We start from the raw sequence: 25,273 nt of genomic DNA, 5'->3' as shown, positions 1-25,273 counted from the left end.
TGAGGCTATTTGAGTTGGATGCTCAACCATGATCATAATGAATGGTGGAGCAGGCTCGAAGGGCCGAATGGCCTCCTCCTGCTCCTATTTTCTATGTTTCTATGAAATTAAGCCCTTGTATCTATTTGGTGGCCAGGATTCTTTGGGAGCTTCCTGTCACTTGAAGACAGCTTCCTATCACTTGAAGACAGTAAGAAGTCTGACAACACCAGGTTAAAGTCCAACAGGTTTGTTTCGAATCACTAGCTTTCGGAGCACAGCTTCTTCCTCTGGAGAATGAAGATGTGGGTTCCAGAAACACATATATAGACAAAGTCAATGATGCCAGACGATACTTTAAATACGAGTCTTTGCAGGTAATTAAGTCTTTACAAGTCCAGACGGAGCAACTGGAGAGAGGGATAATCACAGGTCAAAGAGGTGTGAATTGTCTCCAGCCAGGACAAATGGTAGGATTTTGCAAGCCCAGGCCAGATGGTGGGGGGTGAATGTAATGCGACATGAATCCAAGGTCCCGGTAGAGGCCTTACTCATGTGTGCGGAACTTGGCTATCAGTTTCTGCTCAGCGATTCTGCATTGTCGCGCGTCCTGAAGGCCGCCTTGGAGAACGCTTACCCAAAGATCAGAGGCTGAATGCCCTTGACTGCTGAAGTGTTCCCAGACTGGAAGGGAACATTCCTGCCTGGTGATTGTCGCACGATGTCCGTTGGCGCAGCGCCTGCTTGGTCTTGCCAATGTATCACGCCTCGAGACATCCTTTCCAGCAGCTTCAGGTAGTGCTTTTAATTCGGCCTGCTGAGCTGATGTACCTGGGGGCAAACTACCTTCAGCTAATACTTCGTATAGGCTTGTGACTGCCCACCCAGCTTTTCCTTGTCAACAAAAGAGGAACCATCAGTGAATAGGACTAAATCTGGGTTCTGTAGTGGCTCTTCTACCAAGTGTACTACTTCCATTTCCTCTATTATTTTCACACAGGCATGCCCTTCTCCCTCTCCTCCCTTTTGTTCCTCGGGAAGCGGGAGCAAAGATGATGGGTTTACATAACTGGCTTCGTGAAAATATAGGTTGGGAGCTTCCAAAACTGCTGTCCATCTAGCTGATGTCATTTGTGACACTGTTCATGGATAGGAGAGAATGGACGGAGTGTGGCCATTTAATGGTTAACTTTTGGTCTAGGATAAGCCCTGATGTTGCCATTACAGCTCGACATGTGGCTTCCATGGCTTGCAAACAGCTGCCAAATGCTAGTGCCACATTGTCAAGTTTAAGGGAGTAGTATCCAACCGGTCTGAACAGATCACCATGTTCCTGAGCTAATACTGCAGTCATGTAACTTGCGAACACTAAAACTCAGTAGAAATTTGAGTTAATACTTCTCGGGTGCAAATAAGAATCGTTTATTGTCTTCTATTTGATCACAATTCAGAATCACTTAAATCTTATTCTCTAATAAGTCCGGTATGCAAAAGGACACCAGTAATTCGTACACAATTTAACTTTCAAACTAAAGTTAATTTGAAATGATTTTCTTGCTTACGGCAAACAGCTTGCATTTACTTCAAGAGTTAGAGATGAAAAGTGAAAGTATAGTGATAGAGAATAGTTTAGATCAAAGTATAAAATGATCCAGGATAAAGATGGCCATACGGCCAACACTGTTATACTAAATCATATCAGTCTTCAGCCATCTATCTACACCCCTATGTAATCCTAATTGGTTTGGGTTAAAATCAAATGAGTTTGATTTGACGGTTAGCTGTCAGTCTTTAATGTGCAACATTAACTTGAAATGTTTCATAAATGAATTCCTGTATGTGTTATAGAATGCGATTCTATGCTGTTATCGCGACCAGCTTGAACCGACTTCTTGCTGACTTAGCGGTTATCAACATTGAGAACAATGGTGCCTTGATATTACCATGTCATTGCTATGCTGTTGCCATGGAGTCTGCCCTGTCCTTGGACACTTACTTGTCAAAGTGTTTGTTTTAATCTATCAGGTTCTTCTGTGTTTCTGTTGAATTATGGGTTTTTATGTTGTAGAATTTGCGCTGTGTCAGGATGTTTTGCAAGCTGTATGTTTCAAGATGACCGGAGGTTATGAGTGAATTTAAAATGGGTATTTAGTAAGACAGGGGCTTAATATTTAGCTACCTTTTACCTATTAGGTGTGTTAGAAATCAGTTGGCTTCTACAGATAGACAACTTTGGCTGAGTCGCACGAGTATGGATAGTGTACCTGGTGGGTGGTGTTCTGACGTGCAATGGTGGTACCCATGGCGATGATCTGGCACGTCTTGCAGAGATTGCCATGGCAGGGTTGTGTGGTGTTGTGGTCGCTGTTCTCCTGAAGGTTGGGTAGTTTGGTGCAAACAATGGTCTGTTTGAGGTCGCGCTGATGTTAGTCTTCATCGCCGACATGTTGAAGGCTGCGAAGATGATGCCGTAGTTTTCCCACTCCAGGGAAGTACTGGACGACGAAGGTTATTCTGTTGGTTGTGTCCCGTGTTTGTCTTCTGAGGAGGTTGGTGCAGTTTTTTGCTGTGGTGCGTTGGAACTGTCGATCAATGAATCGAGCACCATATCCCGATCGTACGAGTGATTCGAAACAAACCTGTTGGACTTTAACCTGATGTTGTCAGGCTTCTTACTGTGCCCACCGCAGTCCAACCTCCACATCACATCACTTGGGAGTGCTAGCCCTTGTATAGGTCGGAGCCACCGCAAGAGGAGTAGGAGATGAGTGAGTTCATGGATGGGTTGGAGTACCCAAGGTTGGGGGAAGAGGACAGGGCAGGGTTGGAGGGGCTAGTGGGGGAGCAGGGGGTAAAGGAGGCAATTGGGAGAATGCAGTTAGGGAAGGTGGCAGTACCAGATGGGTTTCCAGTGGAATATTATAGGATTATAGTACAAGTTCGCTCTGCCGATGGTGGGAATGGTTGAGGATGCGAAATGTGCGGGGGTCTTGCCACAGACGGGGCAGGCTTCGATTTCCCTGCTGTTGAAGAAGGATAAGGGCCCGGTGGTGCATGGGTCGTGTAAGCCCATATCCTTTTTGAATGTATATGCCAAGATATTGGCAAATATTTTGCCGGCAAAGTTGGAGGGGTGTCTGCTGAAGGTGATAGGAGAGGATCAGATGGTGTTCATGAAGGGAAGGCAGCTGTTCGAATGGGAGAAGGTTGTTAAATGTGGTCATGTCGTCGGCGGAGGCGGTGGTGGCACTGGATGCAGAGAAGGCATTTGATCGGGTAGAGTGGGGTTATTAGATGGCAGTATTGGAAAGATTTGGAATCTAGCAGAGGTTCGTAGAGTGGGTATGGCTGCTGTATAAGGAGCCAATGGAGAGTATTCGCACTAATAATATGAATTTGGGGTACTTTACTCTGTTCCGGGGTTCGAAGCAGGGGTATCCTCTGTCCCCTCCATAGTTTGCGCTGGCTGTAGAGACTTTGGCCATCATGCTAAGGAGTTTGGGGTTGTGGAAGGGAATAGTGAGGGGGAGGTAGTGAAGTCTAGAGTATCCTTATATGCTGATGATCTGTTATTGCACATTTCAGAGCCGAGCACATCGGTAGGAATATAATGGGGCTGCTCCAGAGATTTGGGTCGTTCTCGGGATATACATTGAACCAAGGCAAGAGCGAGTATTTTGTGATTTCGCAGCCGGGAGGGGGAGCGGGGTGGGGGTGGGGGGGGGCTATTTTTTTGTTTGGCGGTGATCCACTTTAGGTACTTGGGGGTGAAGGTGGCATAGAATTGGGATGGGCTCCGAAGGTATAATGTTACTAATTTAGTGGGGCGGGTGAAGGCCAATTTGGCAAGGTGGGACCACCTCCCATTTTCATTGGTGGGTAGGGTGCAAGCAGTTAAAATGAATGTGTTGCCGTGATTTTTGTTCCTATTGCAGTACCTGCCGGTCTTTCGATCAAAATTAATCACCTCGTTTATGTGGGGGGGGGTAAAGAAGATGGCCAGGGTTAGGAGGGTGATCTTTCAATCTTTCAGAGAGCGACAGGTAGGGTGGGGGCTAGGTATCCCAAAGTTACTGTACTATTACTGGGTGGCAAATGTGGAACTGGGAGTCCTGATGGGTTAAGATGGGGGAGGGCTCACGTAGGGCGTCGGGGTTGTGGGCGCTGGCATCGGTGCCGATCCGGATGGCACCAGGTAAGTATTCGGTGAGTTTGGTGGGGTTGGCCACTTTGAAGATCTGGAGGCAGTTTTAGCTCGGGGCCGGGGAGGATAGATGCCATGTTTCGGAGATGGGACGAGAGGGGGATTAAGGAAATGATGGATTTATTTCTTTGAAGTGGGGGGGGGTGGGGGGGGAGAAGATTTTCAAACTTGGAGGATCTGGGAGAGAAGTATGGGTTGGCGCAGGGGGGGAAGGGTTTAGGTACCTGCAGATTCAAGATTTCGCAAGGAAGGTTTTTTCCAGACCGTGCCAGCCTCGTTGTTGGAGGCGACACTGTCAGCGGAAAGTTTGGAGAAGGGACTCGTGTCGGGGCTTTATGGGAGGATCCTGGAGGAGGGTAGAATGTCCATTGATGGGGTGAAGTGGGAAGAAGAGCTGGGGAGTGTGATGAGGAGGGTCTGTGGTGAGGTGCTGGGAAGGGTGAACGCCTCAAACCTTGTGCGCGAGGTTGTGATTGATACAATTGAAGGTCGTGTGTAGGGCACACCACACAAAATCAAGGATGAGCCAGCTGTTGGAGGGGGGGGGGGGGATGTCTGTGAGCGATGTGGGAGGGGCCCTGCAAATCACGTTCATATGTTTTGAGAAACCAAAACTGAAAAGGTAGGCTAGAGGTATTTAGCATTATCACTGGGGTTTTGCATATGGATGTGGAGCCTGGTCCCCTAGAAGCCATTTTCGGCGTGTTGGACCGGCCCGAGGTGCAGGGGCAGACGCTTTAGCCTATCTCGCTGATCGCTTGTAGGTGGGTCTTGTTGGGGTGGAAAGTCAGCTTCTCCGCCCTGTGACTCAGCATAGCAGGGGGACCTGCAGGAGTTTCTGACCCTGGAGAAGTGGCAGGAGGACCTGCAGGAGTTTCTGACCCTGGAGAAGTGGCAGGAGGACCTGCAGGAGTTTCTGACCCTGGAGAAATGGCAGGAGGACCTGCAGGAGTTTCTGAGAAGGTGAAATTTGATTGGGGGAAGGGGGGGGAAACTCTACAATTCATGGGGTGTTATTATGCATTTTCAGGAGGCAATTGCCATGGAATGCCAAGGGGGGGGGGGGGTGGGGTTGTTTTCATTTAGGTTTTATATTGTTGGGGTTGTTTCTGTTTTTTGTTTTCTTTCTTTCAATATAGAAAATGATGAAGATACGGCAAATAAAAATATTTTTTTTAAATGTAGGATTTCCTCGGTTTGTCTGAATGTAACAGTAACCACAGGCTACTGTGCAGGGATTCCCTCCTCTCCAAGTGGAGGCCCTGATACAAAGGTCATTAAAAAGAAATTCAGTTTAAAGAGATTGGAGTGCCATTTTGTGGCACTTTCTCCCAGTCAACTTTAATCGAGTTGCATTTTGTTGCTGCTTAGAAGCTGGGGCCTCTGATTGATCCTCCCTCTGAGATAGTGGGCTGGATTCTCCGATTCGGAGACCAAATGCTGACGCTGGCGTAGGAATGGTGGCGTTTTACGACCGATAAAAAGTCGCAAAACGGCCGTCTGGTGGGGGGCTAGCAGGCACGCAGTGTAGAGCACCCGGCTCTAGCTACGGGTACAGCCAGAGAATTGCCGGGTCCGTGGCCATGCAACGTGCCATGCAACATGGCGCCGGCTGTGCGTGCCCGGCCTGCTGAATAGTGACCCCCTTTGGCCAGGCTCGCCACCCGGGACCACCCCACACCAGTGTTCCCAGGCCCGCCAAAGCCTCCAGTGCCCGCTGATTGGCTCCACTTCCCACCCGACTGTGGCAGCAGTAGCCACCACGCGGAGTTCCTGAAAATAAATACCATGAGTGATCGACGTAGTCGGGAACGCGGCCCATCAGGGGGAGGGCCTCAGGTAATGTCCCGAGGCCGTCCATACGGCATACTACGCCATTTTGGACGAGGCGGAGGATCACAAAAGTGGCACCATCCCCGATTTCGGCGCCAACGTGGATTCTCCAGCCAAACAAGATTCTGGCATCGGAGACCAGAGAATGCTGCCCAGTGCCTGATGTCCATAATTGAGCAGCAAGCTCACTTTCTGGCCATTAATTGGCTAACTTAAGGATAATCACATCGAGTGAACTGAATGCAATAGAGTCTTAACCAGTGTTTAATACAGATGTAACATAACTACCTTGATTTCTTATCCCTTGCTTCTATTGATTGAGCCCAGAATGCAGTCTGCTTCATTAACTGCTCTCTCAACTTGTCCACCCACATTCAATGATTTATCCACAAATGCAGCCAGGTCCTTCTGTTCCTGCATCCCCTTTTACAATTGTATCCTTTATTTTACATGGTCTCCTTGCATTCTTCTGACCAAATGAATCACTTCACACTTCTCTGCATTAAGTTTCATCTGCCACTCGTCTGCCCATTCCATCAACCCATGTTTTTTTGACGTTCTACACTATACTCCTCACTGTTCACAATGCTTCCCAAGTTTCGTATCACCCACAAATGCCATGTACAACAAGATCTTGGTTAGTAATGTATGTCAGGAAGAGTAGGAGTCCTAACAATAATATTTGAAGAAATCAACTTCCTTCCTCCACTCTGAAAAACACCAATCCATTCACCAGTTTCTTGTCACTCAGATAATTTCAATGGGCGGCACAGTGGCGGAGTGGTTAAGCCCTGCTGCCTCACGGCACAGAGGACCTGGGATTGATCCCGGCCACTGTCCGTATGGCGTTTGCATATTCTCCCCATGTCTGTGTGGGTCTCACCCCCACAACTCAAAGATGTGTAGGGTAGGTGGATTTGGGGGGGGGGGGGGGGGGGGGGGGGGGGGGAATTGGGCACTTTAAATAAAAAAATTCACATCCATGTTGTTACTGTCCTTTTTATTCCATGAGCTCTAATTTGCTCAAGTCTGTTTTACGCCCTGTAGCAAATGTCTATTGGGAAATTCATGTAAACCATATCAACAGCATTGCCCTGATGAACCTTCTGTTACTTCATTAAAGTTAAATGCAATTTGCCCATAACAAATCCTTGCTGGCTTTCGTTAAGTAATTCACATTTTCCCAAGTGACTATTAATTCTGTCCCAAATCATTGTTCTTTAAAGCTTCCCCACCGCGGAGGTTAAATTTGCTAATTTGTTGGGCTTGCCTTTCCAACCATTTTTGAACAAGGGTATAATGTTTGCAATTCGCCTGTCCTCTGGTACCACCCCTTAGTCTCGGTGGGGAGGGGGGCGGGATTCGAATTTATAACCAGCGTTTTAGTGATGTCCACACTCACTTCACTATCTTTGGTGCATCAACTTTACAGCCCATCGGGGCAGCACGGTGGCGCAGTGGGTTAGCCCTGCTGCCTCACGGCGCCGAGGTCCCAGGTTCGATCCCGGCTCTGGGTCACTGTCCATGTGGAGTTTCCACATTCTCCCAGTGTTTGCGTGGGTTTCGCCCCCACAACCCAAAAGGATGTGCAGGCTAGGTGAATTGGCCACGCTAAATTGCCCCTTAATTGGAAAAAAATGAATTGGGTAATTTTTTTTAAAAAAATTACAGCCTATCCTTTACCTCACCTTGGGTGTAATCATCAACTTTACAGCCTATCCCTTACCTCATCTCATCAATTTTAAACCATTCAAGTGTTTGAACTACATTCCCCTTCATCGTGACCTGGGCAGCATCATCTTCCTTTGTAAAGACAGATGCAAAGTATTAATTTAGTACTTTAGCCATGTCCCCTGATTCAATGTCGAAATCCCCTTGTTGGTCCCTAATCAGTCCCAGTCTTCCCTTTTACTGCCCAAGCCCTCCTTTTACTATTTAAGTGTGTACGGAAGAATTTTGGATTCCAGCTTCTTCTCATAAGCTATCTGTACCTCTCTTTTTTTTTGCTAAACAATTTTATTCAGACATTTTGGCACAACAAACAACAATATAAAACAGTGTGCAAAAAACAATTACAGTGCAAGACAACCAGCTCCCCTCCTACAAGGACCAGCAGAACTACACCCCTAATCTACGTTACCCTAACCCTCCCTCCCGCCCCACTGACGATTCATTTTCCATGAAGAAGTCGATAAATGGTTGCCACCTCCGTGCGAACCCATACAGTGACCCTCTCAAAGCGAAGTTAATTTTCTCCAGACCTGGAAAGCACGCCATATCTGGTAGCCAGGCCTCCGATTTCGGGGGCTTTGAGTCCCTCCATGCCAACAGAATTCGTCGCTGGGCTACCAGGGAAGCAAAGGCCAGAACGTCAGCCTCTCTCTCCTCCTGGACTCCCGGGTCCTCAGAAATCCCCAAAATAGACCCCTCTAGACTCATCACCACTCCTGTTTTCAGTACCCGGTACATAACATCCGTGAACCCAATACCCCCCCCGAGCTTTGGGCATGCCCAAAACATGTGGACATGGTTCGCCAGCCCTCCCGAACATCTGGCACACCTGTCCTCCAATCCAAAAACTTTGCTCATACGGGCCAGTGTCATGTGGGCCCAGTGGATGACCTTGAATTGAATCAGGCTGAGCCTGGCGCATGTTGCGGTCGCGTTTACCCGACTCAACGTCTCCGCCCATAAACCCTCTTCCATCTCACCCCCCAGCTCCTCATGAGTGTCGCAAATTGGGGACCAAGCTGATGCTCCCATTCTCCCCACGGCATCCATTGGCCCCAGATCTGCAAGGTCGCCACCACTATAGGGCTGGTGGAGTCCCGTGCCGGCAGGAGTGGCAGGGGCGCCGTAACCAGGGCTGCCAAACTGGTGCCCCCGCATGAAGCGGCCTCCATCCGCCCCCAAACCAACCCCGCATCCCCCATCCACTTCCTCATCATAGCTATGTTGGCCGCCCAGTAGTAGTTACTAAAGTTTGGCAGCGCCAGCCCCCCTTCCCCTCGGTTCCTCTCAAGCATCAATCTCCGCACCCGCGGGGACTTCCCAGCCCACATAAATCCCATAATCGTTTTATTGACCTTCTTGAAAAAAGACTGCGGAATGAAATGGGGAGACACTGGAAGACGAACAGGAATCTCGGGAGGATTGTCATTTTAACTGTCTGCACTCTTCCCACTCGTGTCAGTGGGAGCGCATCCCACCTCCGGAACTCAGCCCTCATTTGCTCCACCAACCGAGATAAGTTCAACTTGCGCAGACGGCCCCAGTCCCGCGCCACCTGTATCCCCCAAGTATCAAAAGCTGGCCCCTACTAGCCTGAACGGCAGCCCCCTCAACCTACCCTCCTGGCCCCTCGCCTGGACTACAAACATCTCACTCTTTGCCATGTTCGGTTTGTAACCCGAGAACCGGCCGAATTCCTTCAGGATCCCCATGATTTCATCCATCCCAGCCACTGGATCTGTGATGTACAAGAGCAGGTCGTCGACGTACAATGAAACTCTTGTGTTCCCCCCCCCACCCCCGTACCAGCCCCGTTCAACCCCTAGGAGCTCTTCAGGGCAAATGCCAGCGGCTCTATTGCTAACGCAAACAGCAGTGGGGAGAGGGGACACTCCTGCCTTGTCCCACGGTACAGTCTGAAATAGTCCGATGTTGTCCTATTCATCCTCACACTCTCCTCCGGAGCCTGGTCCAACAGTCTGACCCAGTCGATAAACCCACCCCAAACTGTCCCAACACCTTACATAGATATTACCACTCGACCCGGTTGATGGCCTTCTGGGCATTCATTGCCACAACTACCTCTAACTCCCTACTCTCTGAGGGCATCATGATCACATTCAGCAGCCTTCTTAGGTTGGCCATCAGCTGCCTGCCCTTGACCCGGTTGGATCTTCCATAATGACGTCTGGCACACAGTCCGCGATCCGAGCCGCCAAGAGCTTGGCCAGTAATTTAGCATTTACGTTGAGCAGAGAGATCGGCCTATAGGACCCACATGCCTATGGGTCTTTGTCCCGTTTCAATATCAGAGAGATGGTGGCCTTTGACATTGTCGGGGGTAAAACCCCTCTAGCTCTTTCCTGATTGAAAACCCTAACCAGCACCGGCCCCACTATCTTGGAGAACTTTTTGGAAAACTCCACCGGATACCCATCCGGCCCCGGGGCTTTACCCGATTGCATGGCCCTCAAGCCCCTCAATATTTCTTCGGTCCTGATCGGGGCCCCAATCCATCTACCAATCCCCGGCCCACTTTTGGGAAGGTCAGTCCATCCAGAAAGCGCCTAATCCCCTCCAGCCCTGGGGTGGGGATTCCGAAGTGTAAAGCTTACTATAGAAGTCCATAAACATCTTGTTCAGCCCTGCCGGATCTCCTACCAAGTTTCCCCCCCGTCGACTACCTTCCCTATTTCCCTGGCCGCCTCCCTCTTCCTCAGTTGCTGTGCCAGCATTCTAAAGGCTTTCTCCCCGTGCTCGTAAATCGCACCTCTCGCCTTCCTAAGCTGCTCCACAACACCCCAAACTCAATCTGTAGCCTTAGTCGTTCCCTTAATAGCTCTGCCATCGGGGTCTCCGCATATCTCCTGTCTGTCTGCAAGATCTCCTTTACCAGTCGTTCCATTTCTGCCCGGTCTGTCCTGTCCCGATGTGCTCTAATCGAAATCGGCTCCCCTCTCACCACTGTCTTCTGCACCTCCCAAAGCACCGCAGCTGAGACTTCCCGTGTCATTGACCTGCAGGTTGTTTTGCATATTTCCTCACCCTCTCAGACACCGCCTCGTCCGCCAACAAACCGACCTCCAGCCTCCATTGAGGGCGCTGAAAACTTTCCTTGCAGACCTGCAGATCCACCCACTGCGGGGCATGGTCCGAAATAGCGACCGCCGAATATTCTATGTCTGTCACCCCCGCTAGCAAATCCCTGCTCATGATGAAAAAAAATCAATTCGGGAATACACCTTATGGACATGTGAATAGAACAAAAACTCCCTCCCCGTCGGCCGACTAGCCCTCCATGGATCAGCCCCCTCCTCCCCCATTTGCTCCATAAACCCCCTCAGCTCTTTTGCCATTGCCTGCATCCCCCATTCTTCAACACGACCGGTCTAGGCCAGGGTCAAGGACGGTGTTAAAATCCCCTCCCATAATCAGCCTGTTAGAGTCCAGGTCAGGTATCTTCCCCAGCAGTCTCTTAATAAACTCCACATCATCACAATTTGGGGCATATACATTGACCAAGACTACCCTCATCCCCTCAAGCTTGCCACTCACCATGACAAATCTGCCTCCCCCCTCCGAGATTGTGCTGCCCGCCTCAAATTGCACCAGTTTGTTAGATCAAAATCGAAACCCCCCTGGTTTTAGTGTCCAGCCCAGAGTGGAAGACCTGGCTAATCCAGCCCTTCCTTAATCTGACCTGGTCTGACACTTTCAGATGGGTCTCCGGAAGCATTATTACGTCCGCCTTCAGCGCCCTCAGATGCGCGAACACACGTGCCCTCTTTACCGGCCCGTTTAACCCTCTGACGTTCCAGGTGATCAGCCTGGTTGAGGGGCACCGTGCCCCCTCCCCCCTGCCGATCAGCCATCTCCTTTCTTGGGGCCGCCCCCAGCCCGTGTTGCGCTTCCCCCGGCCCGCCTTCTGGCAGCCCCCACCTCCGTGATTCCGCACCCAAGTCCCTTCCTCATCAGCAGAACAACTACCCTCCCCTCCCCCCTAGCAACAACACCCTGTAATGTAACACCTGCCATAAACTAACTAAATACACCCCCCCCCCAACCTGGCTTCCGTAGACCAGCTCACCCAGCTAGCCTGGTGACTCGCGACTCCGGCGCCAAAATGTCTCCCACCTATTGTTCCCTCTGGCGCCAACAAGTCTCCCACCTATTGTTCCCCCAGCACCAAATACCTTAACTACCCTCTTTTTCCAACAAAAACTCAAATACAGGAGAAAAAGAGAAAAACCAGGAAAAAAAAGAACATAGCACCAGAAAAGTGTGTAAACATCGGTGTCTTTTTAACACAAGTCCAAAAAATCCTCAGTTCGGCACCAGCCCTTCTCTCTTGGCGAAGTCCATCGCATCCTCGCGCTCCTCAAAGTACTGGTGCCATCCCTCATGTGTGGCCCACAGGCGCGCTGGGGGTGCCTCTCATTTGCTTTTTCAATTCCTCTCTGAACCTTCTAGATATTGCCAGTTTCTTTATCCACCTGACATCGGTCAAGAGCACACCCTTCCTGCTTCATATTCATCTCTTTTGTCATCGGTGAGCTCTGGATTTGTTTGCCCCAACTCTCCCTATACCTCAACTATATTTGAACTACTTTTGTTTTTAAAAAAGGCAACCCATTGTTCAGTTAGTTTTGCTGCTCACCTTTGATTACAATTCAACAGGACCAGATCCGTTTTTACCCAGTTGAAGTTAGCTTTCCCCCAATTAATCATTCTTACTCTGGAAGCTTCTTGTCCTTTTCTAGCCAACCTAAATGTCCTCTCAATGTTTCCCTACTGACACTTGATCCACTTGGCTCAACTCAACTTCCAGGTCCAGCAATGCCTCCTTTCTTTTTAGACTGGAGCCATTGCAGTAGAAGTTCTCCTGGACACTAGGAACTCTTGTTCATCCCTGCCCTTTACATTACTATCCCAGATGAGAAGGTGGGAAACCAGCTGTACTTGTAGTGACATGTGTTCCCATTACAAGTGTTCTTCACAAAATACAGCCTCGTAAACTAATCTTATCTAAAACGTCTAAATTTGTTGCACTACTCGCTCAGGTCCAACCGGACCTTATCAAACCCGCCGACAAGGGTGGGGCTGTTGTTGGCTGGCGTACTGTCCTCTACCTCAAGAGGCTGAGCACCAACTCTCAGGCACTTCATCCTACCTCCTCCTGGAATATGACTCCATCACTGAGCATCAAGCCATTGCTTCCAGGACTGTCACTGACCTGATCCTCTCTGGAGATCTTCCCTCCACAGTTTACAACCTCAAGTCTCCCAACCCCAGACAGCCCGTTACTACCTCCTCCCCAAAAGCCACAAACAAGACTCTCTCAGTAGGCCCATCGTGTCAGCCTGTGCCTGCCCCACTGAACTAATTTCTTCCCATTTTGATTCCATACTCCTTCCTCCTGTCCAGTCCCTTCCCACCTACATTCACGATTCCTCAGAAGGTCCATTCCTCCATCACTCCCAATTTCTAACACCTCACCCTCTTCCCACAGCACCTTCCCATGCAATCGCAGAAAATGCAACACCTGCCTCTTTACCACCTCCCTGTTCAACATTAAGGGCCTAAATACTCCTTTCAGATGAGGCAGTGCTTCACTTGTACCTCTTTCAATCTGCATTTGCTGCTCCGAATGCGGTCTACTTTAAATTAGAGAGACTAAACGCAGACTGGGTGACCACTTTGCAGAACATCTTCGGTCCTTCCACAAGCAAGACCCAGACCTCACCATTTTAAATCACCATCCTGCTCTAATGTCCGCATGTCCATCCTTGGCCTGCTGCAATGTTGTGAGGCCCAATGCAAACTGGAGGAACAGCACCTCACACTGGGCAAGATACAGCTGTCCAGACAACTTCAGACTGAACTCTCCCCTCCACCTTCACCCCTTTTTTATTACTAGCAATTTATTTTCATTTCTCAGTTTTTCCCTCACCATCGGCTCCCCTCCCCCCACCCCACTGAGGCTGTTCCCGGAATCTATTTCCCCACCCCTCCGGGGTTGTTCCCTGTTCCTAGTTGTCCTTTGACACACTGCTTACCTTTGTAACTTGTTTTTATTTGATCATGGGATGTGGCCGTTGCTGGCTGTGCCAGCATTTATTGCCCATTCCCAATTGCCCTTGAGGGGTCTTGAAGAGTCAACCATATTGCTGTGGGTCTGGAGTCATATGTAGGCCAGACCATGAAAGGATGGCAGATTTCCTTCCCTAAAAGGAAGGAAGTAAACCAGATGGGGTTTTACGACTTTTGATTTTAGATTTTTATTGAATTCAAATGTCACCATCTGCAGTGGTGGGATTCGAACCCGGGTCCCCAGAGCATTACTCAGGCTTGGTTTAAACTACTTGGTTTACTAGTCCAGTGACAATACCACTATGCCACTGCCATTAATGCATTCTGATCTCTAAATGTGCAACTATCAGCTCCGCTATCTATTGCTGGCCCTCTGTCCAGCCCTGCTGCTCTGTGCACTCCCTCCCACAACAGTATAAATCTCATCTTATTTCCAGTTCTCTCTAACTTTGACAAAGAGTCATTCAGACTCAAAACATTAGCTGCATTCTCTCTCCACAGATGCTGTCAGACCTGCTGAGATTGTCCAGCATTTTCTGTTTTTGTTCAAAACATTTTGGTTTCATTGATAGTTCCATTCATACCCAGTTCCATTCTACTGGCCCCGATTCAGAACAGAACCATGCCTCAGAGCTACTTATATCTAATGTCCCCAATACTTCTACCATTGGATTAAAGGCTAAAGCAAAAAAAGGTTGCTATGCTTCAAGATACCAAGATGCACCTTTTCATCTGAATGTAGGCCCTATTGCAACAAGCAGCATCCTAGGGCGGTGCAGAGACAAACCTTCAATGCAAGCCTGAAATTGTATGAATGAAACAAGCCTCCATTTGTTCTTTGGGAGCTGCCATAGTCCCCGACGACCGTAGGCTGCTCTCCCCTTTTGAGAGCTTACTGGTGGTGATTCAATCAAAGGCTCATCACACTTCAGACGAGGGGAAAGATGGATAACTTCAGCCTGTATGGGAATTGAACCCGCACTGTTGACATCACTCCACAGCATGAACCAGCCGTCCAACCAACGGAGCTAACTGGCCAATTGTTCAGTGAACCACATGAAACCCAGAAAACTCTCAATGAAAACAAAATGTTTTAGATTGGTTCAGCTTTACCAGAGGCTTCAAGCAAAAGGCTGCTTTTTATTAACATTGTGAAAAACATATGACTAGCTTTGATTTGCCAGTTAGCATAATGATGAAAAGATACTAGAGACAAATAGAATGAAAAACAATCCTGGTTTCTAAGGCAAGAGCACGATATATTTTATTTTCTTCCCTCTCCTGAAGGCACTGACAATTATCCGGGTTTTTTTTGTACAAGGGCAATGTCACTGTCTGTGATCTTACCCATGTGATTATTAGCTACTAGCCTAAACAAGTGCTGTTTGATATTAATGATGATACAGTTGACCCTCATCCTGTCACCAATTGAGATCAAGACGCATGCCATTCCAGCAGCTGGTTGATATTTCTTCCCCTTAACCCTAGGAACGAAGACAAAATTTAGTCCCCAGAGATAGAGATAAATTGGGAGGGTAAATCTGTGACTGCTTTGGTTTATTTGGCTCATTGAACAAACTCGGGTCACAGAAGGCCATAGTTTTGTATTTATCTCAAGATTCATGAGCTCAGTCAGTTAGCCATTAATATACTTACATGGTTTGGCTTTAAACAAGAGTCAACCTCAACACACACTGCATTTGTTTTAACTGGAATGATTAAACTGTTCCTATGAGAGTCAATATGAAGAACACCACATCCATAAAGCAATCTGAAATAATGATTGAAGATTGTTGTAACCAAGCAGTGTTACTAAGTAAATATTAATTTGTAATTTGCTGATTCCCACTAAGCTGACAAGTAGCTCGGTTGTGTGCAACTTCAAATAAAGGATTACTTTGCTGCTGACTGCAATTGACCTAATGTCATGGCTTAAAGACACTTGGCTGTCATCACTTTGTTTTCATTATTAAACAATTAAAACCACATTATCTCGTGGGGTCCTGCTGTTTTATCTGCATGCAATTTTGATAGTCTGGTATCTACTGGCAGAAGGATGAGTAACCAGAGGACACGGTTTTAAGAAAATTAGGAAAGGAGAATAATTTTTTTTGCAGTTTGACATGATCAGGAATATATTGCCTGTAAAGGCAGTGGAAGCAAGTTCAATCATAATTACTAAAAGAGAATTAGGTAAATACTTCAAAAAGAGAAACATTTGCAGGGCCATGGGGAAAAAACAAGAGTGAGGCTAAGTGCAAAAGTATACGGTGCATCTTTTCCCAAACTTATGATATTAAGGTGCTCAGACTAATATTTCACTGCCCAAAGCTGTGCACGCTATTCGCAACGAACACAATCTAGCACAGCAGTAGAAATAAAATTTGAAACTCACCATTACACAAAATTTGAAGGCCTTTTTTAATTCCGAGTCTCCTAATGACAGGCAGTGAACTAGTCGCTGTGCAAACCTTTTTAATAAGGGATCAAAGTCAGATTGACTCGAGTTCCAAGGTGCAAACGTGCATGATCGTTCTATGTTTCTCTTACTGAGAACTCAACCTTGATCAATTTGGCAAGACATTGAAGCAGAATTGCTACCTTTTCTTAAAAAAATAAAAAATAAAAAATAAAAATCGATAAGCTTGAGATTGCAAATAATGGTTAGATTACCTCCAGTGGCTACCAAAAGGCTCTCTTTCTTCTCTTTTTCAAAACGAGTTGCCATCTCTTCTTGTGACGCTTCTGCCTCTTCATTCTCCTCTTGAAGTCTCTTCATCCTCTCCATAAGAGCCTCCAACTCACTGACCGAATCTGAAGTCTACAAAACAATAAATAAATATCTTAGAACTATTCTGGATTACAGGATAACAGCACTCTGGCCAAGATTAAGAAAGCAAATGCTTTGAATTACTTCACCGAATGTTTTTGCTCAGTTAGAAGCTACAGAATTATAGTCACACGATATCCGCTGTGTGGAGTGTTATGAACCTAATGCAATGTTCTAAAAATGAAAAATGCACAAAAGGGGGAATAATCTTCAGAAATATGGCCTTGAAACAAGTTCACAGAAAGTACTTGGTAAAGGAAATGCCTTTTGAAATTACACTGAAAAGAACAAACACACGACCAAGAGATCATGCAGAGATTACCAGAAGATTAGTGTAGAATTTATATCCAGAACATCAGGTGTTATCTTCTGTAGAATAATGTTTATGTTAATTAGACAATGGTGTTAATGATGTAAGCATGACATCAGATCAGGTGACTATGGGATTTTGTGGAGTGTGTGTAATGTTTCATTCCATAGGGTCTTGGTTGCAAATGTAAATAAATATGTTTGAAGAAAAACTGCAACACAGGCCATGTCCAAGTCACTCATCGTGTAGAGGAACCTCATTTCACCCCGAAGCCAACACAGAGCTTAGAATAACAATCCAAACCACACTGGCAGTGTTGGAGGCAGCAGTTTAAAATAACTAGTACTATGGATTCGACATCACAGGAAATAAAACCTAGAAACATTTGAAAGGAAAAATTCTACTTTGCAAAGAAATGAAAATTTATCTTGGTAGGAGGCATTAAGAGGTCTACATCATTGAGCAGCCCCTTCCACTGCCCTTCAAAATACAGGGGGTTCTGAGGAAAGACAAGGATGGGAGCTCTGGATGCATCAGTTTGAAAGGTACTGAACAGCTTTGCGCTTACAGGAGAAAGGACAAAGTACCAGGTCAGTAACCTTCTGCAAATTTATCTGAAGTAGGGAAGATACTGGAGACTGGGGGCAGGATGCATTTCTGCCTCACCATGCCAGTGGGCTGCTCCGTTACGCCGGTCGGTCAATGGGGTTCCCCATTGTGGGACAGCCCCATGCCATCGGGAAACCCCGGGCTGTCGGCAAAACGGAGCACCCCGCCGCTGGAGAATCCCGCCCTTAGTTTTCTACAGAAAAATTAATAAAGTAATGCAAGATCACAGAGGGGCATCGTTTCGAAACATGTCCTATAACTACAACCCGAAAGAAGCCAAACTACTCGGCTGACACTGCTACAAAGGTAAAAAGTGGCACCAACAAGGTTCAGGATAAACTTCTAACAAGCCCCAGGAACGACCTCAGCTCTTGTCGCAATCTTGGGTGTCAACGCTCTCTCGATGGCCCAGACTTTTTCCTCCATTGGGTGCAAAGTGAAGGACCTCTTCTTGCTAGCTCCTGAAATAAGTACATCATCCAGGTAGACAGTCATCCTAGGAAGTCCTTGGAGGATGTTTCCCATCATCCACTGGAAAATTGCACATGCCAATGACACCCTGAATGGAAGCTGGGTGCACTTGTACAGCCCTATGGGTGTTGAGGGTCTAACTCCACTCGATCAGCCCCTATGGGTGTTGAGGGCCTTGCTCCAGCTTCATTTTATAGTCGCCACACAGGCAAATGGATGTCTGGCTTTAGCACCGGGACCAGTGGCACTGCCCACTCTGTGAACTGGACCAGGCCGATGATGTCCAGGATCTCCAGGCGGCTCAGCTCGTCAGTCACCTTCAACAACAGGGCGTATGGGGCTGGACTAGGTAGAGATTTTAGCTTCAGACATCTTCCCCAAGCCATCCTGGAAAACATCTGGATACTTTCAGAAGACATCATACCCGTCTGGAAGATTTGTTGCCAGTCCAAGCGGTGTCATTGTGACCAGTCACGCCCAAGGAGGTCCAGGTCCCTGCAACATTACCTTTGGTAGCCGGAACAACTGCAGTCCATGGCTAACGGGGTCTCCACCCTGGTCCAAATGATGGATCAACGGTTCTCCGGTGTATGCTGAAAGCCAGGAGGCCTTGGTATCCTTCCAAGCCCAGGGGCTAGGATCCCCAGACTGAGCTGGTTTGCTGCCTAATAACTGAAACAGCAGTCCCTGTATCAATTTCCATACCAAAGGGGTGACCACTAACTTGGGCGTCATTCGTATTTGGGCTTCTCACAGTTTAACTGTTATCTTACTTGGATGGGGCAATGTGCAAAGACCAGGCTTGGAGTGCTTCTGTCACCTGGCCAGGGCAACGTGCTCGCTGGCGATTCTGGTGCTTTTGCCGACCACTCTTCCTGTGATCGCAAGCGCAACACATGTGGGCAGTCCTCGCTATCCTTTGGGGAGATGTACCATCGGGCTGTGGCGATCCCTGGCTAGTGGGTCTGACCATGGCGCTGTTTGAGGGGACTGGGTTGTGTAAATCCTATCTGTGGGCATAGTTCGTTGAAATGGAGGTCGGCCGATGCTGTACACATCGTAGTCGATGGAACGATAGTGTTCCTGAATTTCCTGTTCCACATTCTCGCAGGAGAGCGACAACTCTATGGCCCCTTTTAGATCAAAAGTTGGCTCCACTAACGGCTTCCTTTGGGTTGCCATATTTTTTACGCCACACACCAAATCGATCTCTCAACACCTCGGAGAAATGGGCCAATGTCAGAATGCTTGGCTAATTTGCGAAGTAGTGTCAAAAAACCTCCGTAACCAATTCTCCATTTACGTGGAGCTCTATAGCAACCTCAGCAGGCCATAAGCGCAGTGCCAAAGTCTGATCTTCGAGGACGAGCATGTACTGTATCTGGATCCGGTAGCTGTTGTGATTTCTGTGGATGAGAAATTTGTCGAAGCAGCAGCCTCCTGGGCCATATGTGGTTTAGATGCCCATGTTGCATGCAACCCAGTTTGTTGAAGGATAAAGCCAAAGACCCAGAGCGGCGGTGGCAAATTGAGAATAACACCCAAGTCTCTGGGCACAAACTGCCAGCCAGGTAGATGTAGAGAAGGGCAATGCTCCTGCTGTTCCAGATTGCAGCGTACCTTCGTGCCAATGCCGCATAAGTGGAGCGCGTTACCTGGCTTCATTACCAGTTCGACAGGTGATGCCCAGTCGGCAAAACGGATGGGCCTGACAATACCCAGGGACTCCAGATGAGTGAGCTCTGCTTCCATTTTCTCTAGCAAGGCATGATGAACTGAGCTCGCCCGGAAATACGGTGGTGTGATTTCCAGGCCAACTTCAATGTGGTCCATGGCCGCTTTTATCTTGCCTAAACCCGGCTGGAATGCTTCTGGGTGTCTTCCCAGTACTTCAGCTAAACCACTGGAACCCATTTGGAGGATGGGCTGCCATTGCAGCCATAAATGGTGCAACTAGTCCCAACCCAACAGGCTGGGTCCGTGGCCTCGCACCACGATAAGCAGGAGGTGTCACGATTGGTGTCCGTAAACCAGAGGTCATCGTAGTCCCAGGAATGTCTAAAAGGTTCCTCAGTATAGGTGGCCAACCTGGACTACATATCAGTCAAAGCAAGGGTTTAAATATCCCGCTTGATACAGTCAAACGTCTTAACCACTGAGTCCGCTGCGCCAGTGTCCAACTCCATTTCAAGCAGGGTGTCCATTCACCTTAATGAGGGCTCCCACGAAATTCAGCTGCAGGCAGTCATCCTCGGGTTCATCCAAATGGAAAGTATGGACCCCGGGTTTGCCCCTGCTTCTGCCAGAGCACCTGGCTCTCTGATGCAGCAATGACCGGCAACCACAGGTCCTACATTTCCCCAACTCCTCATCCATGGGATCTGGAGAAGGTCTCTTCGGGAAGGAACTTCCAACAGCCACTGCCGTGAGCCTTTCCGGCGCCATGTCCAAGGCACGGCGGGGATCTGGGGAGGTGCATCCGGATGGGAGATGGCACGCTCTTGGGCATTCACCTCCATTCCCTGCAACTCCAGCACCCCCCATTCAGTGCTCTCTCAGGAAAACGCTACCTGGATTGCCTGTTGAAAAGTCAATGTGGGCTTGGCTAATAGTTTCCTCTGGGAGGTCGTGTTGTTGATGGCACAAACCAACAGGTCTCGTAACATCTCTGACAAGGCGGCGTCATATTTACAGTACTTTGTAATCCTGCATAGCCTGGATAACTCAGCAATGTTTTCCCAGAAGCAATGCATGTGTACTAGTTCCAAACTTCCAGCACAGCATCAAATACATCCAAAAGTCTGAAAAGAGGCATGGTGCAATAGTGGAAAAAAACTCCCAACTTGTATCCAACAGAAGTCCACGGAGGTGGCTTCAGCAGAGTGGACAGCAATCCAATTATAATCCCCGTCACCAGTTTTGACAGCCACGATGAGTCCAGCACAAATTTAGAATCAACCAGAAAGTAACTTTTATTTACAACAATATTTACACGGCAACCAGCAGTTCACTACTGCTTCTCTCTCTAGCCGGTACCACAGTGGCCAGCTCTATTTAAAGATTGCCTGGCCCCCCCTCATTGGGGGAACTCATATTCCTTAATGCGTCATGGGGTAACCAATTGTCCCCAGTCAATAGGATCCGGGCAGGTTATAACATGTTTAAATGTAGACTAACTATTGCCTTATACAAAATTCTCAGTCCTATTGGTCGAGATCATAGTGATCCAACTCTTTTTTTCCCCTTCTTATGGTTTAAATTTAATCCCATTCCATTCATTGTACAATTATTCTTTCTCGTGGAAGGAATGTGCAGAGACTCAAATCAGTAACAAAATGGAAAGATAATGATCTGTGTTAATGGCCAAAATTGTGTAGCTGCTCCTGCCGGTGAGATCTTCAAGTGAACAAAAAAAAAAAACCATTGATAATGGCGGGGCCAGAAGATCCCCCAACCGGCCAAAGGCTCTCGCCATCTCAGCTGCTGCAAAACACACCACAGGGGTGTGGAGAAAATCCCAAGCATAAAATGTAGATTGTTCGAAGAATAGACAAAGTGGAATGAAACCGAGAAAAGTGCATCCATCGGGCCCAGGAACGGAATGCTCAAATTTACTGTGTAGCTGGTTTTGAAAATTGCAAGTCCAAGGATAAAATAAAAAATGTATCTATCTCAAGAAGTCTGCAACTTAAAAAGGTCAATTTATCATTTTTTTCATTCAGTTAAATAATCTTCTCTTTTAAAAGATGGATAAGACGATTTAAAAATGAATTAACAATTTTAATTAGTCTATTTAAAACATATTAGTGAATAACTTTGTTTGCCTACACTAACCCCAGGACTGCTGCACATAAATATGACATCTTCCACGTTGCTCTCGTTACTGGCATCGCAAAGACAGAAATTGCTGATGGCTGCTGTTCTGTCTTGGTCCATCTCTGGATTAATGCCACTTCCAAAGACAAAGCTTGCCAATGCGTGATAATGTGCCAACAGGACCACTGCATGTACCAACTCTGCGAGGGACCAGCTGTTCTCCCCAGTTTTAAGCAATTTCTAAAACGAAAACACAAGATAGTAACAGGAGTACAATGTTTCTTTGGTAACTCAAAACTATACAATTGAACTATTTCTGCAATGCATTCTTCCACAACATGGGCAAATGTGGGCCTCAATGCTAAATAGACTAAATTTGTTTATGCTTTTTATTATTTGAACATTAAGATGAAATACTTAAATTAATTGAAACAGCATTATTTTTATCCACAAATTCATAAATCAGATTTTGGCCAACAAGACAGAAGCAGTCAGAAAGTACATTCCGCTCAAAATACACAATGGTTTCAGACACAAAAAAATACATCTTAAAAATGTTAAGAGGTGGCTTAGGGAAAGAATGATCTGTAATGGAATGGAAATGATCTTTATTGTCACAAGTAGACTTACATTAACATTGCAATGAAGTTACTGTGAAAAAACCCTAGTCGCCACATTCCAGCACCTGTACACAGAGGGAGAATTCAGAATATCCAATTCACCTAATAGCACGTCTTTCGGGACGTGTGGGAGGAAACCGAAGCACCCGGAGGAAACCCCTGGAGGAAACCCACGCAGACACAGGGAGAACGTGCAGACTCCACTAAGACAGTGACCCAAGATGGGAATCAAACCTGGGACCCTGGAGCTGTGAAGCAACAGTGCTACCCACTGTGCTACCGTGCTGTTCGGTGATTTGGGCATTCTGAATTCTCTGAAGTTGTGTCAGTGTTGGTAAGGAAGCATGGCTTAGTGCAATATTTGGCACGGGGATGATCAATGTTGAGACTGGGTGGGAAAAATAAAATCGATTCTTTCTTCAGAACAAAAATCATGTATTTTGGAAAGCACAAAAGAACATTCCCCTTTTAACTTAAAAGGCATGCTCCTGAAATGTGCCATTTTACATCAACATAGTGATTGCGGAATTCTGTATAACAGAAGTAAATAGGGCATTGTTTGTTGTGGAATTTCATTTTTAGACCAGTTATTCCTTTATCTTCAGCTAACTACAAACAGGTAATGTCACCACAGTCCCAGGTGACCCTGGGCTGCTTTCCCCTTTCAGGGAGAGCGCTGACAGGTAGTGATTTAACCTGAGGATCACCACACCTCACGGCGAGGAGCAAGGTTGAGAAATTCCTCCACATCTCTGGTCTTAAATGGGCAACCCCCCAAGATTATGCCTACTGGTGCTGGACTCTCCCACAAGGGGAAACAACCTTAGAATCTCCCTTGTCAAGCCCCTGCGAGTCCAAAAGTCTCAATAAGGTCACCTCTCATTCTTCTGAACTCCAATGAGTACAGGCCCAACCTACTCAACCTCGCCTCATAAGACAATCCCTCCATATCCGGGATCAACTTAGTTAACCTTCTCTGGACTGCCTCCAGTGCCAGCATACCTTTCCTTCGATAATGGGATCAAAACTGTTCACAGGTCATTCCAGGTGTGGTCTAACTCATGCCTTAGTTATAGCAAGACCACCCTTTTTTTAATATTCGAATTCCCTTTCAGGCCAACATTTCATTTGCCTTCCCCATTTCCTGCTGAACTTGCATGCTAGCTTTGAGAGATTTATGCACGAGGACCCTCAAATCTCAGCTGCAGCTTTCTCTATTTAAATAATATGTACTCTTTCTACCAAAGTGCATTACTTCATATTTCCTAACATTATATTCCATCTGGCAATAAGCATATGAAAACAGATAGATACCATTAAAAAGTTAGCAACTAACATGTTGTTTATCTTGGACAGCCAACATTTTCTGTGCTTATTTTCCAATACACCTAAATCAGCTTTTCATTCAGTGCAGACATATAGTTAGACGACAAGCAATGCCAAGATTATAGGAGTTTATTAAGAGCCTATAATCAATCATTCATTCAAAAGCACAACATCTGTTTAAGGTTTACCTTGATGTGTTCCTTGGTGATCAGCCAGGGTCTGTGTGCAAGGATTTTGTTGACTTCATTGATGTTTTTCAGTTTCTGTGGGACATACTCCAAGCCATTTAGCCACTCCCCATCTCCACCCACCTGCAATAACTCATTTACATGAGTGTTTACCAGATGGGAGCACTGGTGCCTGGCGGCAGCCTGATTAGGAAAGGTCACAAAAAAAAAATGAAGGTCGAGTCAGCAATACTTTTGTTCTAAAAATTTTGAACACAACGTGTAGTGTTCTTTTTAGCAGTGCGCGACAATCCACAACTCTAAACCTAAAATCACCATTGCCAGTAGATTACAAGTAGAAAGTCTTCATTTTTACTGCTTTGAGATTTCTTCTTCACACAATGGCAACAATAGACACAGAAAAGTGACAGGTTTTTGAGATCAAATAAATTACAAAAACCATATACCTTGTCCTCAGAATGGAGAGAATGTCAAAGGTCTTGGGAATCTTTTGTTTAGTGTTACAACAGTGTAAGGGCCCTTCCTGTTGATTCCCTTTTTCCCCATTTCTTTTACTTTGTCGTCATCATTTTGATCCATGTATATTTAATGGACATATACCAAGTCAAGCAGAGGAAGTGAGGAACTACATTGCAGAATAGTACACTGTGCTATTGGAGATTTAGCTTTTTAAAAGCAGAACTCACGAGAGATCGGAGGGATTCAGTTAGATTGGTTGGCCGGTGGCCAAAGAATTGGCAAAGGCAGTATGCTGCCCGGCGTCAGGTGGTGATTGGGTCCTACCTGTGTAGAATGGTTTTCAGAGGACCCAGGAAGGACAATCAGGTCCTGCGCTGTGAGAAGCTGGGAACTGCTGTCTCTCTCCCTTTCTCCAGAAAATGTTGCCTACCTGCTGTTTTCTGAACATGCAGATGTTTTTGAGGCCAGGATGAATCTATAATGAACACAATTGCAGTCCGAATTCAAAAACCTCCAACTGAAGGCCTAGACTGAGGAAAGGTGTTTTGGAAGACGTCCATGTGAAAGTGAGACTTCTTTCCCTTTTATTTTCCTTCACACATCCTCTGGTTTGTTTGTGGAGAGGACGGGGGGGGGGGGGGGGGGGGGGGGGGGGAGTTAAAGGGGCGTGGGGGGGGGTTAGGAATTAGATAATAATTAACTAGTTGCATTTGCTGCCTATTTACTCAGTTGTTATTAATAGAAGAAACGGTGGTTAAATTTACAAACCTATTAACTGTAGTTATTGGGCAAACAGAGGCCAAAGAC

General features: G+C 46.9%; 1 protein-coding gene across 3 annotated transcripts in view; it reads right to left on the bottom strand.

Moving 5' to 3' along the window:
- Positions 1-25,273, bottom strand: part of LOC140391672 (sestrin-3-like) — a 111,341-nt gene that overhangs the window by 19,294 nt on the left and 66,774 nt on the right. For all 3 annotated transcript variants that reach the window (XM_072476401.1, XM_072476402.1, XM_072476403.1), the window contains 3 exons: positions 24,008-24,190; positions 21,892-22,113; positions 16,511-16,658 (listed from right to left, as the gene is read on the bottom strand). In XM_072476401.1, coding sequence (XP_072332502.1) covers positions 16,511-16,658; positions 21,892-22,113; positions 24,008-24,190 — 553 coding nt within the window. The remainder of the gene's footprint in view (positions 1-16,510; positions 16,659-21,891; positions 22,114-24,007; positions 24,191-25,273) is intronic.

The sequence above is a fragment of the Scyliorhinus torazame genome, chromosome 15 (genome assembly GCF_047496885.1).
Source record: "Scyliorhinus torazame isolate Kashiwa2021f chromosome 15, sScyTor2.1, whole genome shotgun sequence".
Taxonomy (NCBI): Eukaryota; Metazoa; Chordata; class Chondrichthyes; order Carcharhiniformes; family Scyliorhinidae; genus Scyliorhinus; species Scyliorhinus torazame.
The sequence above is the reverse complement of the archived record's forward strand: the minus strand, read 5'-3'. Positions and strand labels throughout refer to the sequence as shown.